Genomic DNA, 17,342 nt, shown 5'->3' with positions numbered 1-17,342 from the left:
TCCTTCGTGTTTATTTCCAGCAGTTAATTTGGTTATGTGACTATGACGATCTCTCACTTGTCTGTTTACACGTTTGTAGTGCACGAGCATAGCTGTGTCTCGGAAATGGTTGGCTTTGGGCAGTTCAGGAGGAGGACTCAATCTCATTCAGAAGGAGGGCTGGAAGCACAGGCTTTTTCTTTCACACAGGGTAAGATAAAGAGTAGTCCTGTCATACCATTTGGAATATCTTTCATAAATTCCAGTTTCTCCATTGTGAATAATCATTTGGAGTAAAAGAAGAATGTAAATCTTGAAATTTAAAAGTAGAAAATTAACATTTTTGAGAAGCCTAATTTTTTCCTTTGTGTTATATAGGAAGGTGCAATTTCTCAGGTGGCCTGTTGTTTACATGATGACGATTATGTTGCTGTAGCTACCAGGTGAGAAACTGCTTTAAAATTATCTGATCTTCCCTAACTACGTTTTACTTTACTTTATTTTTTTGAGGGTGAGTGCTCATGCCAGCAGGGGGAGGGACAAAGGGAGAGGGAGAGAAAGAATCCTAAGCAGGCTGTCTGCTGAGCGTGGAGCCCAGTGCCATGCAGTGGCTCCATCTATGACCCTGAGATCATGACCTGAGCCAAAATCAAGAGTCAGACACTTAACTGACCGAGCCACCCAGGTGCCTCTCTAAATACAGTTTAAATTGACAAATGTATTCAGAGGGGAGGGGGGTGGGGGAATGGGATAGACCGGTGATGGGTAGTAAGGAGGGCACGTATTGCATGGTGCACTGGGTGTTATACACAACTAATGAATCATCGAGCCTTACATCGGAAACCGGGGATGTACTATATGGTGACTAACATAATATAATAAAAAATCATTAAAAAAAAAAAAATAAATAAATAAATTGACAAATGTAGTTGTGTGTTTGTTAGGGTGGCCAACCATCCTGGTTTGCCTATGACTGTCCCAGTTTTAGCACTGGAAGTCTCATGTCCTAAGGAAATCTCTTAGTTCCTGGCAAACCAGGACAGACAGTTGGTCACTGTGGTTTATGGAAAATGTCGGTATGAGGCAACAACATTTCACTGGCCTTAAAAGAGAAAAGTAACAGAGATAATTTAGAGCATCTAAGTTCTCTTGTACTGGATTGGGTGGACTAAAGCAAGGCAATTCGTACCTTGACTTTCTACTTCCTCTTTTTTGAAGAATAGGAGTTTGCATGTATATTTAATATACTTGATACTGTGATACAAAGAACTAAATGTGCGCCTTTTTCACCATTGCCAAAAATCTGCTTCTGTGACTCATTTTCTTGCAGTCAAGGTCTTGTAGTTGTTTGGGAATTAAATCAGGAGCGTCGTGGGAAACCAGAACGCATTTATGTGTCTTCAGAGCACAAAGGCGGAAAAGTTACAGCTCTCTGTTGGGACACAGCTATTCTTAGAGTTTTTGTAGGTGATCATATGGGGAAGGTTTCTGCCATCAAACTTAACACTTCTAAACAAACAAAGGTAAGAATCAGTCCAGTTCTTTGTGTATGTGGGCGAGATATAAGATATTGCGTTACAGAATTTCAGTTGAAGGACACAGTTTTATCTACTGTATTTCTTGGGGGACTGATCTAGAGCCCAGTCTATTAATTTTGAGGAGACTTATTTGTGTGTAGTACATATAGTAGCCTGGCTTAGCTTGATACTGTTGCAGGGTGCTTTTGTGAGCTAACGTCAATAATTTGGACATTGTCTATTACAGTACTCTGTAATTCACCTGTGTGGCTCACTTAAATTAAGCATTAATACTAGGCTATTAATAAAGATAAGGTGCTTCTTTTTTTTTTTTTTTTTTCTTAGAGAAAGAGAGTGTGAAAGAATGGGGGCAGGGACAGAGGGAGTGAATCTTTCAAACAGACTCCTCCCTGAGCACAGAGCCGGATGCAGGGCTTGATCCCAGGACCCATGAGATCATGACCTGAGCTGAAACCAACAGTTGGATGCTTAACTGACTGAGCCACCCAGGCGCCCCGATAAGATGCCTCTTTATTAGTTGTGTGAACAAAATGGGAGACATAGAAATGGTATCAGTTGTCTAGGTCCCTATTCTCCTGCTCCCTGTTTAGAAGAAATTCAGGAGTCTAGGTATATTTTTTCTCAGAATGGATGTAACTTACTGTAAATTGAATCTTAAAGGTACCTCCTGGATTGTGCTCAGCCGCCTGGGTCCCAGGCTTCCTGCTACAGTTGTTGGAGTAGAAGGGGTTAAGTTTCACGTTACCCTAACAGAATGCTCCAGTCTCTCATTAAGGAAGAGCAGACCAAATTCTTACTGTCCCTCTTCTCCAAAATTGTTATAGTGGGGAGCTCGGCTTATTTCCATGTAGGATCTTTGAAGGAAATAAGAAAACTAACTACCATTGGCTAAATTATTTTATTTTAATTAACACCTCAGAATATTCTTCTGATTTGGCCATGGTAACCCATCAAAGTTACCGCTTGATTCCTAACGTATTTTTGATTCCAAAAACATTTGGAACCTTACAGGTGGTGTAGCCCTAATTTGTCTTTTCCAAAGGGAGAGGTACTGTTTTCTGTGTGACAAAGTTCTGGCACGTGTCGGAAAACTTGCCTTACCTTTGTCATTCCAGCTTCTAAGATTAGATAACCAGAAACAGAGCCTTAAGAGTTGTCTTCTGTAGTTACGTAACAGAGTAGTTCCCAGCTTTTAAATGAGTGAAACTTTGATATCCTAATAGGCAAATTAAATTTTGGCCCATTTAAAATTTTTATTTTGCTCTCCAGTTATTTTCACTTAAAAGGTAAAGAGAAGGAGATTATATGGGTATGTAAAGATGAGTCTTCTCTCCATTCATGTCTCTTTTAGGCAGCTGCTGCCTTTGTGATGTTTCCTGTTCAGACAATAACAACAGTTGACTCCAGCGTTGTGCAGTTAGATTATTTGGACGGAAGACTACTTATATCTTCACTTACTCGATCCTTCTTGTGCGACACTGAGAGGTATACTGACCACCCATGAGTCACAGGTTATGCAGAATTCTAGAACTCTCAGAACTTAGAAGTCAGCTAGCCCAAACCCCTCCGTTGAGTAATACAGATGTTTATGAGGAACCAGCTGTGTGCAAGCTGATATTAGAGAATAAGACAGGAGACTGAGACAGTCCATCGGGTGACTAAGACAGATGTTCAGTTAGCTCCGTGAAGTATGGTCCAAGTGCCATGAGGGAAGGCCCAACGAAGGCCTGTTTCAGTATGGGGAATCAGGAAGTCTTCCTTGATTGAATTTGTTGTTTGGATTCGTTGTGTGTTTAATAGAATTTTACTAATGGGTAAAATCGGGGGAAGAATAATTAAGAACTTCGTGAAGCTGACAGATATTTTACCGAAATCTCAAGGGTGGAGCCAAAGGTTCAGTGACTGACGAAGGAGTGTATTAGAGGTAGCTGTGAAACACCAGAACAAAATACGAAATAACTTGCCGAGGTTCCTCAGCCATTCTCACTGCAGGAAATTTTCACTCCTGATTCTTTTTTCCCACTACAATATTCTTTGGGACCAGCCACCCTTTTGAATATTTATTCGGGAACATTTTGAGCATACGTAAAAGAGAATTGTATATTGAACCCCCATGAACCCACCAGGCAGCTTCAATAATTTTGATGATGATTTTTGGTAGGCTAAATTTGGAGTAAGAGGGGGAGGAAGGGACATTCTAGCAGGAAGGAATAGCCTCTTGGGGAAAAGTCAGAATTAGGCGTATTTTAAAACCTGCCAGCCTGGCTTAAGTAGTGGAGTTGGGGAAGATCAAGTTGGTAAATTGGGCACCATAGTGAGAGTGACAGCCTTAAATGTCACATTAATTGAGTTCTTAGGTCATTTTAAGACAGTGTGCATATAGAGTATCAGGGTTTGAAAATTGATCTCCTTAGAGCTATCCAGGCTTGGAAAGTCTTTATGTATTTCCAGGAGTTCATGTATCTCAATTAGAAGACTGCTATTCTAGAAAGCAGGAGATTTTTATAGAAGGTTTGAAGGAATGTATGTGGAGTCAGGGATGGTAGAGGGAAGCTTGGGGAGAAGGTATGCTTTGTATTTATTTTCTTGGATAGGAAAGGCACATGGAAAGGAGGCCAGATGTAGCAGGTGGCAGGTGTCTGATGTAAGAGAACCTAGGTGGACAGCAGAAAGGCAAGGCTTTGAGATGCGCATGGTCAGTTTACATGGGATTAGTGGGAAGGAGGATATACTTGATTCTGACTTGTCTCAGACTATAGGTCAGTGATGAAGTTAGACTTGGAGAATTGGAGATCATCTGCTGTCACCCTTTCATTCTCAGATCAGAAAGCCTGGGCATCCCGAGTGATAGAGCATGCCTGACATCACACTGCTGGGAAGAGGCAGGCAAGACTAGAACCTTTCTGTCTCAATTCTCTGCCGCTGCTCTTACCTCACAGTTCCCCCCCAAACATCCTTTGACGTTAGACCTTTGGCCATTAACTCCACATTGGAGATTTTGGTAAAATATTTATTAGCTTCACCAAGTTCCTAACTATTCTTTGTCTGTAGATTTTCAAGTTTACCAAGGGACCCAACTTATAAAGCTGTATATGATGGACTTTTTAACATAAACAGCTGAATAAGCAGGGGTTTATTTTTCCTTCTGTGCAATGGAGTTGCTAAACATCATTTTCCCATTCACAGGGATGTGGCTAGAGTTGGTTATGAGAATAACATAGATTCTGCTGCTAGTATAACATGTTAAAGAAATGCTCATTTCCTTTTAACTGGGATTCAGTTTGGGGGAACATGGATAGTACAATAAGTTTAAAAATACATTTATGTTTGAAATTTCTTGTTTGTTTCAACCTATATTCCCTCCCAACAAACAGCATTTTTCTTTCTTTTTTTTTTTTTAAGTAGGCTACACACCCAGCATGAAGCCCAATGCAGGGCTTGAACTCATGACCCTGAGATCAAGAGTCGGATGCTTAACCGACTGAGCCATCCAGGCGCCCCAGCCTTTTTTTTTTTTTTAAATGGGGGCTCTTATTACTATTTAAGTGATAGATACGAATTTTCTTCTCCAACGGCCACTGGCTACTTTCTGTTAGTATTGTTGATGAGCAAGGTGGATCTCAGAAAGGAATAGAAAAAATAGAAACAAAGAACTATGGTATAGGGAAGAGAACATTGACTAATGGAGCCTGACAATATCATTTCAAATTCTGGCTCTGCCACTTTTTAAACCTTGCTAAATGCTGGTTTCTCCATCCAGAATGTAGAGATAGTTTTAAGAATTAACTAAGATAACATATATGAAATACTTAGCCTTGTGCCTGCTAAATATTGTTTGAAAATGTAGAAAGCAGGGTTAATGAGCATATGAGTAAGAACGAGTTCCCTGTATTTGTTCACTCAGCAAACATTTATTGCACTTTTCTGGACCCTTAGCACTGTATTAAGCGCCATAGAGGATATAAAGTAAGCAAGAAATAGATTTTATTTCCCAAATAAGGAACATAAGTAATAAATCCGTAACTTCTTAGATTGCTCTGTATGCATTTCGAGGCACTTTCACCTCCATGTTCTCATGGTACGTACCGTTCTTACAGTTTGTAGTACTAAAGGTACTATGAGGTTACATTTTACTCGTGTAACAAATAAGTACAGGGATATTTATTGAATTATATCTCAGGTCACCTTGTAAATTCACACTAGAGGGCATATTAGGTCATTCTTTAATAGAAGAGTTTGAGTATGTGGAACACTACAACGTGTGGTTAGTGCTTTCTGTAGGCCAGAGGCTGTGACTGGGAATTCAGCTAAAGAGGAGTAAAAAATGGCTTTTGTCCTAAAGAAAGTCATTATCTATTGTTCTGATAGACACAGTTGCCGTGTATAATGCGGTACATGCCCTGGAAGCATGTAATCCAGCTTATGGGCATCAAGGAATTGTCTCAGCAGAAGAATGATGAAGTCCTGAGGAGTAAGCAAGGCGGGTTTTAGGAAGAGACATCTTCGCGTCGTCACCTTCCATGTTCCCAGGCAGTGTACTGAGCTCTTCTGTCGATTTAGTTCATGTAATCATAAGGGAGCAGAATGTTCAAAGTTGCAGAGTTTCAGAAGGGCTTGGCATATTGAGGAAAGAGTGAGCGTTTACTGGGTGTTCGTAGTGGGGGAGTGGCCAGAAGACAGGGTTGGAGAGAGCTTAGTAGCTTCCATGGGGGGTCCACCTTTCACAAGGTGATTTGGGATGGATTTTTAAAATAACTTTTCAGTAGGATTTAAGGATGTCTGAAATGGTTCGCTAGCACTCCTTTTGTAGATTTTAAAGGGGCCTTCACACGAATTGTGAGCCCCTACCCTATTCTGTGGATAGTAAACTGAGTACTAAGGTGAAGTGGTTTGCTTCCTGTTACAGAAATAGTTATTGGCAAATCAAAGCTAGAACCCTGTTTTGAACTTTCCAAGCTGCTGTTCTTTCCAGCATACTACTAATATGAATATAGAGAGGACATTGTGGGTGTGGTTATCATGGCCATGTGGCTTTGCAGCGCCATTGTTTTCGACTTTTTTTTATCAGTAAACATGCTTTTTTTTTTCCTTTTTGGGGATTAGAGAAAAATTTTGGAGAATTGGAAGCAAGGAAAGAGACGGAGAATACGGAGCTTGTTTCTTCCCCGGAAGATGTCCCACGGGCCAGCAACCCCTAATATATTGTGCCCGCCCTGGCTCCAGGATGTGGGAAGTGAACTTCGATGGGGAAGTTATAAGTACACATCAGTTTAAGAAACTCCTCTCGTCGCCACCCCTCCCTGTGATTACTGCAAGGTAAGGATTCGTATGGCTGGTAGGGGCTGTTTGAGGAATTTACATGCAGGAGTTGGGTTGAAATCTCTGATACTCGAGATGAGTTAAAGATTTTATTATGCCTTCTAAGGGTGAAGTAGCATTTTTATTAAAGATTTAGAGAAACCAAAAAGTCCTTACCCACTTATCTTTGGTATGATTAAAGTAGATTGAATAAAGGCAGATGAGTTAGATGCGGCAAGACTTTTCCTGTGTAGAGAACAGCATTCTTTTATGTTGTGATTCAATCGTTAACAGACTGCTTACTTCCTAGATCCGATCCTCAGTATGATCATACAGTTGGATCCTCGCAGTCTTTGTCTTTCCCCAGACTCTTGCGTGTTAGGTAAGTTTCTCTTTTTGATCATTCGGAAAAAAAACACTCTTTCTCTTTGCTTCTTGTTCACAGGCAGTTAGCTTTTTTTTCTTTTTAAGATTTTATTTATTTATTTGAGAGATTGAGAGAAAGTGAGTGAGAAAGAGCACAAGCTAGGGAGAGAGGCAGAGGGAGAAGCAGACTCCTCATTGAGCAGGGAATCTGATGTGGGGCTCAGTCCCAGGACCCCAGGATCATGACCTGAGCCAAAGGCAGACACGTAACCGACTGAGCCACCCAGGTGCCCCAGCAGTTAGCTTTTTAAAAGGTTTTTGTACTAAATTGTTTTTGGAAAATTAGGAAGTGCCTATGTTACATGAAGTGTTCTAAGAAAAATAAAAAGAGCATAGAAATATACTGCTTTTTTTGGTTTCAAATTAACCTCAACCAGTTGGACAGTCTATAATTGCCAGGAAACTTCTGATAATTAGAGCTAAGAACTGTCAGTACTCTTTCTTTCATAATTTCCCCTACCTGGTGTGGGTTACAATGAAAGCAAGTCTCAGACTGAAGTCAGCCACACATATGTATGTTTCTTAGCAGGTAGGCACAAACCTAATTGTAGAAGTTTTTCTTGTAAGCTTGGTAAACTTTCAGCTCTGTATCCTTTAGGTGCTCTGACAAGTATCTTGCATGAAAGATCTGGTTGAGGCACATTCAGCCATATTCTAACATTTTTTTTTAAGATTCTGTTTATCTGTTTGAGGTGGGGGGCGAGCACAGAGGGAGAGTGAGAGGGAGAAGCAGACTCCACGCTGAGCAGAGAGCTGGATATGGGGCTCGATCCCAGGGCCCCCGAGATCATGACCCGAGCTGAAAGCAGATCTTAACCGACTGAGCCACCCAAGCACCCCACATTCAGCCATATTCTAACATCGGGGTTCAGCTAGCCTTCCAGTTGGATTAGGTGCAAAAGTCCACTATTCGGTGGCAGCACAGAGTGCCACTAAAGGCTGGGTGTGACGATTTACACCTTGTTCTGCAAGTGTGGGACTGCCAGTGTATGGTTTCCAGCCAATCTGTGTATCTTAAACTCATTTTATCAGTGGATATTATTTCTAATATCCCTTAGGCTAATGCATAAGATCTCTAATGCGGATTCAGAGAATGTTATTTAGAGGTTGTTTTAGGATAGTCTGATTGGGTTCTTTCATCAAAGTCTAACTAACTGCTCTTAGAATGTGATTTAAAAAAAAAGAACAACTCTTGAAATGTTAAATAATTGCCCCTAATGTATGCATCTGTCACACTGTCTACACTGATGCATTTAAAATTAAATTGTAGACAATTTAACATATTCATAATTCACCCTGTAAATTACTGAGAAAAGGTGACTATTTGCTCGTAATTAGGTAAAGCATATTACAAACTCTTCCTTTATGGCACTTATTCTAATTCATAATTACATATTCATACCACATTTATGCCTGTCTTACTCTCTTAGACAGTGAGTTCTGTAAGAGCTTTGTGTTTGTTTGTTCATTATATTCTCCGCGCTTGGCATAGTGTCTGGCACATGATAGACACTTGCTGACTGTGGTGTGATTTGTGAGGAAGCCCTTTCCCCAAGAGTATGTTTTCCCATGGCAAGGCCCCAGTCCGCTTGGTTCTGGTAGAGTTAGTCCTTTGAGTTGAGTTATTTAAAGCTCCTGCTAAGTTTCTGCCGTAGCGTACAAAGCCCTTGATGAGGTGGCCCTGCCTACTCCGCAGCTTAAGTAATAATTAGTGCCACTTGGAAGCCCGTGCTGACTCCCCCGGCAGGATTAGTGGTTCGACACCTACTCCCAGGCACTACTGTCACACCTTGTTCATTCCTCCGTCACCACCCCTATTGCGCTGTACCATGAATACCCATCCCAGCACCAGATTGTCAGCTCCTTTGCTGTGGGCTCGGTGTTAGGCACACAGAAGGCTCTCAGGTAATAGCTCAGTTAAAGAATTCAATGATTTTTTTTTTTTTTTTTAATACATGAGTAGGAGGGCTTTTTGTTTCTGTTTGTTTACACTTGTGTCCTATGGTAACCTTTACTGTTACACGCACAAATCCCAAAGGAAGCAAATTTATATACTTTGGGGTTTTTTTGGTAAACAGTATCACTTTCCCTTCCTTGACTTTTAAAGCAGTGCTCTTAGGTTGTGTCCTAGTCTGTTTATTATCAATGAAAGGACAAGGGGACGAGGGATATATAAATAAAAAGTATCAGCTCTTCTGTAAACCCCCCTCCTAAGATTTCCTAAGGAATCTTTCGAAGCTGAGTATCAAGTTTAGTTAAAATCATGATCTTGTATCTCTACTCTGGGATCCTCTGGCTTCTTATTTTTTTCTTCTTTGGCTCCTGAAGGTAGCCTTCCAGTTTTTCTTCCTTTGGATTAGCATTCTGACCATTTCTTCCATATTTGTGTCAAAGATTATTTTCCCATAGGGACAGTGACCTGGTCTTATATTGGCAAAATGTTTAATATTTGTGTGAGGACCCAGTTCCTGTTAAACATCACTCCTAGTGTTTTGTAGCCACGTAGTACCATTTTTAGTACTCTTGGGGGTATAAATTAAAAAAAAAGGTCCCTGTTCTTTTTTTTTTTTTTTTCTAATTTATTTATTTATTAGAGAGAGTGCACATATGTGCACACGTTGGGAGGAGGGGCAGAGGGAGAGGGAGAAAGAATCTCAAGCAGACTCCCTGTCAGGCTCCATCTCGTGACCCTGAGATCACAACCTGAGCGGAAATCAAGAGTCGGATGCTGAACCAACTGAGCCACCCAGGCTCCCCAATGTCCTGGTTCTTAAGATTATAATTTGTTGGAGAGATGTGGTGTTTCTACAAAAAGTTTAACGATAATAAAAAGAGTTCCAACAGTGCAGTACATGACTAAGTGCCGTATGAACAAGGTTGACAGGAAATAGGATGAGTGCAGGAGGAAGAGCAGTTGCCGTGGGCTTTCAGAAGATTCCAGAGGAGAGTAGCACTTCTGTGATCCTTGGGAGGTGGCTAGAGTGAAAGCATTATAAGCTGGGATGCCCTGACTGAGGGGAAGAAGCAGAGATGACCCATTGGTGTATGAGAAATAGTAGCAGCCTCGAGAGAGTATATGAGTAAATATAAGCAAAGGAGTATGGAAAGAGATGAGCAGAGATGGAGAGTACCAGAGGACTGAAAAAGGTGGCCCAGGAAAGTGCAGTGTCCCAGAGTCTGGGGAGGTGAGATTCAGGAAGGAAGGAACAATCCAGGGTTGGCCCCTGCTTGAGCAGCAAGAAGAAAGGAAATAAGGAAGGGTTATTTGGTTTGGCACTTAAGAAATCTATGACTTTATGAAAACGCAGTTATGTGGAATAGCCAGGATTCTGGGTAATAGTGGGTGGGTCAGTGAGGGTAAACAGGGAAGAAGTAGGTTCTGTGAGGTGTAGAGAAAAAAAGTCCAGGTTTTAGAGCCAGACTATCCTTGGGCATATGATTTCATCTCTCTGAGTTTCAGGAGTTTTTGTTTTTGTTTTTATAAAATAGGGAAAAGCACATCTATCTTGATGAGTTGCCGCAAGGATAGATAACATAGATAGAGCCTTTGATAAAGCTCCTGGCAGATAGTTGACCAGGAGTTTTCAACCTCTTATTGCCTGCACACAAGTAAGGGCATCAAAGTATTACCATCCCTACATGTGGCTCCCCAGAGCAGTGATTTCTGGTGAGGTGTGTAGCCTGTTTTAAATGCGCCTTTTTCATGCCAGTGATGGGAAATTTAGGTGCTTTAACAAACATTAGGTAAAATACCAGCCTTTTCTTTTTTTTTAAAGGTTTTTAGTATATGTATCTAGATTTTTCCCAATTTGGCACCATATTATGCTATTTTTTAAGGATCTTGTTACAGACATAAAAGAGGTTTTAGGATTTGATTAACTGGATCACTGTTGTGTTTTCTTTGTACAGTCTCAATTTAATAGCTGATGTGAGGGTCTGAATTCAGGGAATTAGATCATAAACTTCTTTTTTTTTAAAGATTTTATTTATGTATTTGACAGAGAGAGAGACAGCCAGCAAGAGAGGGAACACAGGCAGGGGGAGTGGGAGAGGAAGAAGCAGGCTCCCAGTGGAGGAGCCTGATGCGGGGCTCGATCCCAGGACCCTGGGATCACGCCCTGAGCCTAAGGCAGACGCTTAACGACTGAGCCACCCAGGCGCCCCAGATCATAAACTTCTGTATCCAAGCAAACTAGAATTCTCTTAACTTCTTCCCTTTTCTTTTGTAGTGAACACTGTGTGCTGACTTGGACAGAAAGAGGAATTTATATCTTCATTCCTCAGAATGTTCAAGTTCTTTTGTGGAGTGAAGTCAAAGGTAATTATATTTTTCTTCCTTATGTAATTTTATTTTATTTTTAAAGATTTTATTTACTTATTTGAGAGAGAGAGAGAGCATGAGCAGGGTGAGGGGCAGGGTGAGTAGGCTTTTCACTGAGCAGGAAGCCCAGCGTGGGGCTCGGTCCTAGGACTACGGGATCGTGACCTGAGCCGAACATAAACGCTTAACCGACTGAGCCACCCCGGTGTCCCTTTCCTTATGTAATTTTTAATCTCAAGCTGTGAAAGATTCAGTTATCGTGGGAGAATTCTTTTGCCGTGTGAAAAGTAGAAAAATAGACTGAGGTGACATTTCTTTTAAAGATTAACGTCAGGGGTGTCACAGGCATACACTTGTGAATTTGTGTTTGGTTATTCAATTTTTCATGGATAATTTTATTTTTTATTTTTTATTTATTTGTCTTTTAAGTAGGCTCCATGCAATGGAGCCCAACACCAGGCTTGAACTCAGAACCCTGAGATCAAGACCCGGACTGAAGAGTCAGCTGCTTAAGCGACTGAGCACTCCCCCCAGCACTCCTTCGTGGATAATTTTAAAGACAATTTTCACTTATTCTTAAATATTACTAACCACTGCTAAAGATTGAATGGGTTAATTTTTTCCTTCTATTTACCCTGAATCTTTATCCCCATTAGAAGTCTTGCTTTAGCTTCCGTTTGGTGTCTTAATAGTTGGAGGTTCAAGAAATCCTTGTTGGGGGGCACTTAGGTGGTTCAGTCAGTTAAGCGTCTGCCTTCTGCTCAGGTCCTGATCCCAGGGTCCTGGGATTGAGCCCTGCATCCGGCTCCCCGCTTAGCAGGGAGTCTGTTTCTCCCTCTCCCTCTCCCTGTGCTCCCCCTGCTTGTGCGCTCTCCCTGTCAAATAATTAAATAAAACCTTAAAAAAAAAAAGAAGTAGTAGTCCTTGTGGAAACATTATTTTACATGGCTGAGGCAGAGAAAATCAATCTCTGGTTTTTTTAGTTTAAACCAAAAATGGAAGGAATCTTGTATCATTAGCATTGCTACTCGGAGAGTGTATTTTATCTTTTTGGGTCATTTTGTACATTGTAGAAATATAAGAAAGAGGAACCATTACTTACTGATCTGATTAATACTGATTTCTTGTGGATTAAGTTGCTAAGGTGTCTGATGAAAAGGAGTTTGTTTTTTAAAAATTGACATATACATTGTATGAGTTCAAGGTGTACAAAGTATTGATTTGATACAGTAATATAGTTAACCCTTGGACAACGTGGGATTTAGGGGCACAGACCGCTGTGCAGTTGAAAACCTGCATGTAACTTTTGTCTCCCCCAAAACTTAACTACTAATAGCCTGCTGTTGACCCGAGGCCTTGCTGGTAACAGCAGCAGTTGATTAACATCCTTTGTATGTTACATGTATTATTTGCTGTATTTTTACAATAAAGTAAGCTAGAGAAGAGAACATTATTAAGAAAATCATAAGAAAGAGAAAATACATTTACTATACTGTATTAATTGAAAAAAATTCTGATATCCATGGATCTGTGCAGTTCAAACCCATGTTTTTCAAGGGTCAGCTGTATATTGCAATATGATTACTGTCTTTCGTGATGAGAACTTTTAAGCTAGTCCCTTAGCAAGTCGGCAGTATATGATACAGAATTGTTAACTGTAATCACAGTGCTGTGCATTAGATCTCTAGAACTTACTTGTCTTCTAATTGGAAGTTTGTACCCCTTGACCAATATCCCCCACCCTTCCAGTCCCTGGTTTCCACCATTCTACTCCGCTTGTTACTTGTTTGGCTTCTTAAGATTCCATTTATAAGTGAAATCAAAAGCTAGTTTTTTAAGTCCTTTCATGATGTTCTGCCAAGATAGGTATTTTCTCATGAACTGTCGATTTACATACTGTGTTAAAATCCATCCGTTGACATCAGATTGTAACTCTCAGAAATATTGTCATCTTGTCTCTAGTGTGGAGTGAGCTCTTAAAGCCCCAATTTCTTTTTACAGAAAGTAGCATTTTATTTTATTTTACTATTACTGTTTTTTTAATAATAATTTTTTATTATGTTATGTTAGTCGCCATACAGTATATCCTTAGTTTTTGATGTAATGTTCCATGATTCATTATTTGCGTATAACACCCAGTGCACCATGCAATACGTGCCCTCCTTAATACCCATCACCGGCCTATCATTTTTAATTCCAGTGTAGTTAACATACAGTGTAATATTAGTTTCAGATGTACAATATAGTGATACAACAATTCTATACATCACTCTGTGCTCACCATGACAAGTGCATTCCTCAATCCTCATCACCCATTTCCTTCATTCCCCCACCAACCTCCTCTCTGGTGACATCAGTTTGCTCTGTTTCTTGGTTTGTCTCTCTCTTTTTTCCTTTGCTTAGAGAGTAGCATTTTAAACATAGAATTTTAGATAAGAGAGATGTGTTTTTGTCTCTGTCTTTTATTTTTGATCTTTTTAGAAGCGTCTAAAATATGATTTCTTCATTGAATTGCAAGTATAATAGAGATGAAATTCAGGCAAACCAAACTCAATATAAAAACTGAGTTTACTAGAATAATTGCAGTCCTTACCAACATGGAAAAGGAGTATTTGGTTAACCTTCTGTCTGTTCACCCCTGTGGGCTTTGTAGATATTCAGGATGTGGCTGTCTGCAAGAACGAGCTCTTCTGTTTGCACCTAAATGGGAAAGTTTCACATCTTTCTCTGTTGTCTGTGGAACGCTGTGTGGAACGCCTGCTGAGGAGAGGCCTGTGGAACCTGGCTGCTCGCACTTGCTGTCTTTTCCAAAATTCTGTCATTGCCAGCAGAGTGAGTCGGAGTGCTTACATGTTCACCTGGGTCGTTAGAACCAGCCTAGCCTGCAGGAGTGTGCTGCAGAGTTGCTGGTCTTTATTAGCCCTGTCTGTATGAGCTACACATAAGGCAGCAATACATCCCTAAAGGAAGCATGACGGACAAATCCAGGGGTGGGTGGAGGGTAAAAAAAAATTTTTTTTAATTTAAAAAAAAATTTATATTTTCTCAGAAACGTACTCGAATTTCAGGCCCTATGTTAAGGGGGATGATTGTGGGTACAGTAACTCTTAATTCTTAATTTCTAAGATCATTCTCGTTAGGTCTTTCACTAGCTTATTAAACCTTTTTATTTTTTATTTTTTTTAAAGATTTTATTTATTTATTCGACAGAGATAGAGACAGCCAGCGAGAGAGGGAACACAAGCAGGGGGAGTGGGAGAGGAAGAAGCAGGCTCCCAGCGGAGGAGCCTGATGTGGGGCTCGATCCCATAACGCCAGGATCACGCCCTGAGCCGAAGGCAGATGCTTAACCGCTGTGCCACCCAGGCGCCCCTTATTAAACCTTTTTAAAGCACCTTTGAGGTTTTATGTTCTCTGTTAGACCTCTTTCAGTATGTTGGCCACTGACTTTAGATTTAGTTATAAATAGTAAGCTATTCTATTTGGTTTCTACTTATCCTTTCATTAGGGAAGAAAATCTTTGACTGTGGATAAATTGGAGCATTTGAAGTCTCAGCTGGATGTCACAACCTGTAGTGATCTAATTTCTCAACTGGAAGAAGTGATCTTAAAATTTGAACCTTTGGATTCAGCTTGCAGCAGTAGAAGAAGCTCCATTTCGTCACATGTAGGTATTTTTACTTTTTAAAGGGTTTATCTGCACAGTAAGGTTTTTCTTCCTTAGGTCGTACTCACATATCTCTTAAGATCCCAAAGCTTATCTTACTTTCCGTATAGTAGATTTGGGGCAAGGCGGGGGGAGGTTGCAAAGAGGAGGCTTTCTTTCAGCTGTTGGGCAGACCTTATGAGACCTCCATTTAGGTGTGTCTTGGAGCCACATTCTGTTCCATCGTTGTTTATTGTATTCTGTTTCCAGACTTAACCTCATATAGCCTCCAGTACATTGCTCCTAATACGTGATTTCAGATGCCTTATGCTCATTGGAGTCATAGTGCAGCTCAGGATTGTCCTTGTAGCTCCCTTCTCACTGCCAGGATTCACGGAGGCAAGCTAGAGAGAGATGGTAGCGTGCTGTTGTCAGTCCGAGAGGGAGCCAGCTGCCAGGGACCTAAACCTTGCTCACCGGCTTGTTCTCTTAAACTGTAATTGTTGTTACTGACTGGCTACTTAACTCGTGTTGGTTTTTCTCTTAAAAAAAAAACCATTTTTGTGTTAAAAAGGGAAGCTTCACTTTGATTTTTGGGGGATTCTTTTTATTTTTAGGAAAGTTTCAGCATCTTGGATTCTGGTATTTATCGTGTCATTAGCAGTAGAAGAGGCAGTCAGTCGGATGAAGATTCTTGTTCCCTTCATAGCCAAACTCTGTCAGAAGATGAGAGACTCAAAGAATTTGCCTCACATCAAGAAGAGGACCCGCCAGATCAGTGTTGGAGCTCACACGGAAATGAAGGTGATGATGATGTGCTTTGTTGGTCGCTGATAGGAAGCAGTTATTTTCTGTGACTTCTGTTTGCCAGGATTAACTTGTGCATTGAGTTTTCTACATGGTGTTAAGAATTTTTACTGTGTTGATAGACTTTCCATGTAGCTCTGCTTACCACTGGAAGAATGGGTTTATGTTTAGTTGTGTTTTTTCCCCTCCTGTTCAGGCTAACATTGATACAGTCCCTAATTTTGATCATGCATCAAAGTGCTGGAAAAGTTAAGAAAGGAAGTCATTAACCAAAGGAGTAGAACAATTTTATCTTGACTAACCAAATTATTTTCCATCAGGAATGAAAAATTACTACAGTTTTGGGGGCCATTGCCTTCACTTTTCGATGCTCGAGTATTCCTGTGACTGAACTGTTGAGAAGAGATTAATAGAGACTCTAAACCTTCCTTTTTGACTTATGGGGATGCAGGGTTAGTAGGAAAATGAAGGTACCTGCCTAAGTGTTTATATGTGGACCATCCCGTGCATCTTGTAAACCTGTGTTCTGCTCATTTGTATCTGGGTCAGTTGTGATTTTGGTACAGAACCCTTCATTTCCTTTGGTTTATTCATTTCAGAATTTTTTTAAAGACTAAAAAAACCTTGTGTGATTAAATTTTGTTTCTTTTCTCCCCAATTCCATTCATCAGACAGTGTTTCTCATGCTCCTGTGACATTTGAGACAGATAAGAATGAAACTTTTCTCCCCTTCGGCCTTCCGCTATCATTTCATTCTCCATCTCCTCTTGTGTCTCTTCAGGCTGTCAAGGACAGGTAAATGAGTCTTGTCACTGAATCCCGTTTCTGGTTTCACTTCAGCTGTCACGTTAGGTACTTTTGTGCCGAGAATGGAAAGACATTTAATTAATTTATTTTTTAAAAGATTTTTATTTATTTGAGAGAACTCACACGAGTGAGAGCATGGGCCGGTGGGTGGGGGGTGCGGGTGGAGGGGCAGAGGGAGAAGAAGCAGACTCCCCACTGAGCAGGGAGCCTGATGGCGATACAACACAGAGCTCGATCCCAGGACCCCAAGATCATGACCCAACCCGAAGGCAGACGCTTAAGACTGAGCCACCCCAGCGTCCCTGGAAAGACATTTTAAATGAGAAAAAATGAAAGTCTCTAGGTTATTTCTCATATAACCTGTTATCTGAGGTTATTAACTACTCATTTCCATCTTGGGCACTTTAGCTTCCCTCTTTGAGTAATTGGATATTTGAGTTGTTAAAATGTGTCCTCCACCCCAGACAGAGCAAAAGTTTGAAAAGTCTGTTTTTTCCGGGGCGCCTGGGTGGCACAGCGG

The 17,342-nt window shown here is 40.7% G+C and overlaps 1 protein-coding gene across 9 annotated transcripts in view; it reads left to right on the top strand.

Moving 5' to 3' along the window:
* Window positions 1-17,342, top strand: part of HPS5 (HPS5 biogenesis of lysosomal organelles complex 2 subunit 2) — a 46,215-nt gene that overhangs the window by 13,169 nt on the left and 15,704 nt on the right. For all 9 annotated transcript variants that reach the window (XM_026512251.4, XM_026512250.4, XM_044389061.3 and 6 more), the window contains 11 exons: window positions 80-190; window positions 358-422; window positions 1,310-1,502; window positions 2,869-3,002; window positions 6,621-6,833; window positions 7,126-7,197; window positions 11,471-11,559; window positions 14,216-14,394; window positions 15,071-15,229; window positions 15,826-16,012; window positions 16,687-16,810. In XM_026512251.4, coding sequence (XP_026368036.1) covers window positions 80-190; window positions 358-422; window positions 1,310-1,502; window positions 2,869-3,002; window positions 6,621-6,833; window positions 7,126-7,197; window positions 11,471-11,559; window positions 14,216-14,394; window positions 15,071-15,229; window positions 15,826-16,012; window positions 16,687-16,810 — 1,526 coding nt within the window. The remainder of the gene's footprint in view (window positions 1-79; window positions 191-357; window positions 423-1,309; window positions 1,503-2,868; window positions 3,003-6,620; window positions 6,834-7,125; window positions 7,198-11,470; window positions 11,560-14,215; window positions 14,395-15,070; window positions 15,230-15,825; window positions 16,013-16,686; window positions 16,811-17,342) is intronic.

Source organism: Ursus arctos, unplaced genomic scaffold (genome assembly GCF_023065955.2).
Source record: "Ursus arctos isolate Adak ecotype North America unplaced genomic scaffold, UrsArc2.0 scaffold_23, whole genome shotgun sequence".
Taxonomy (NCBI): domain Eukaryota; kingdom Metazoa; phylum Chordata; class Mammalia; order Carnivora; family Ursidae; genus Ursus; species Ursus arctos.
Note: the sequence above shows the minus strand (reverse complement) of the source record. Positions and strands in the feature narration are given on the sequence as shown.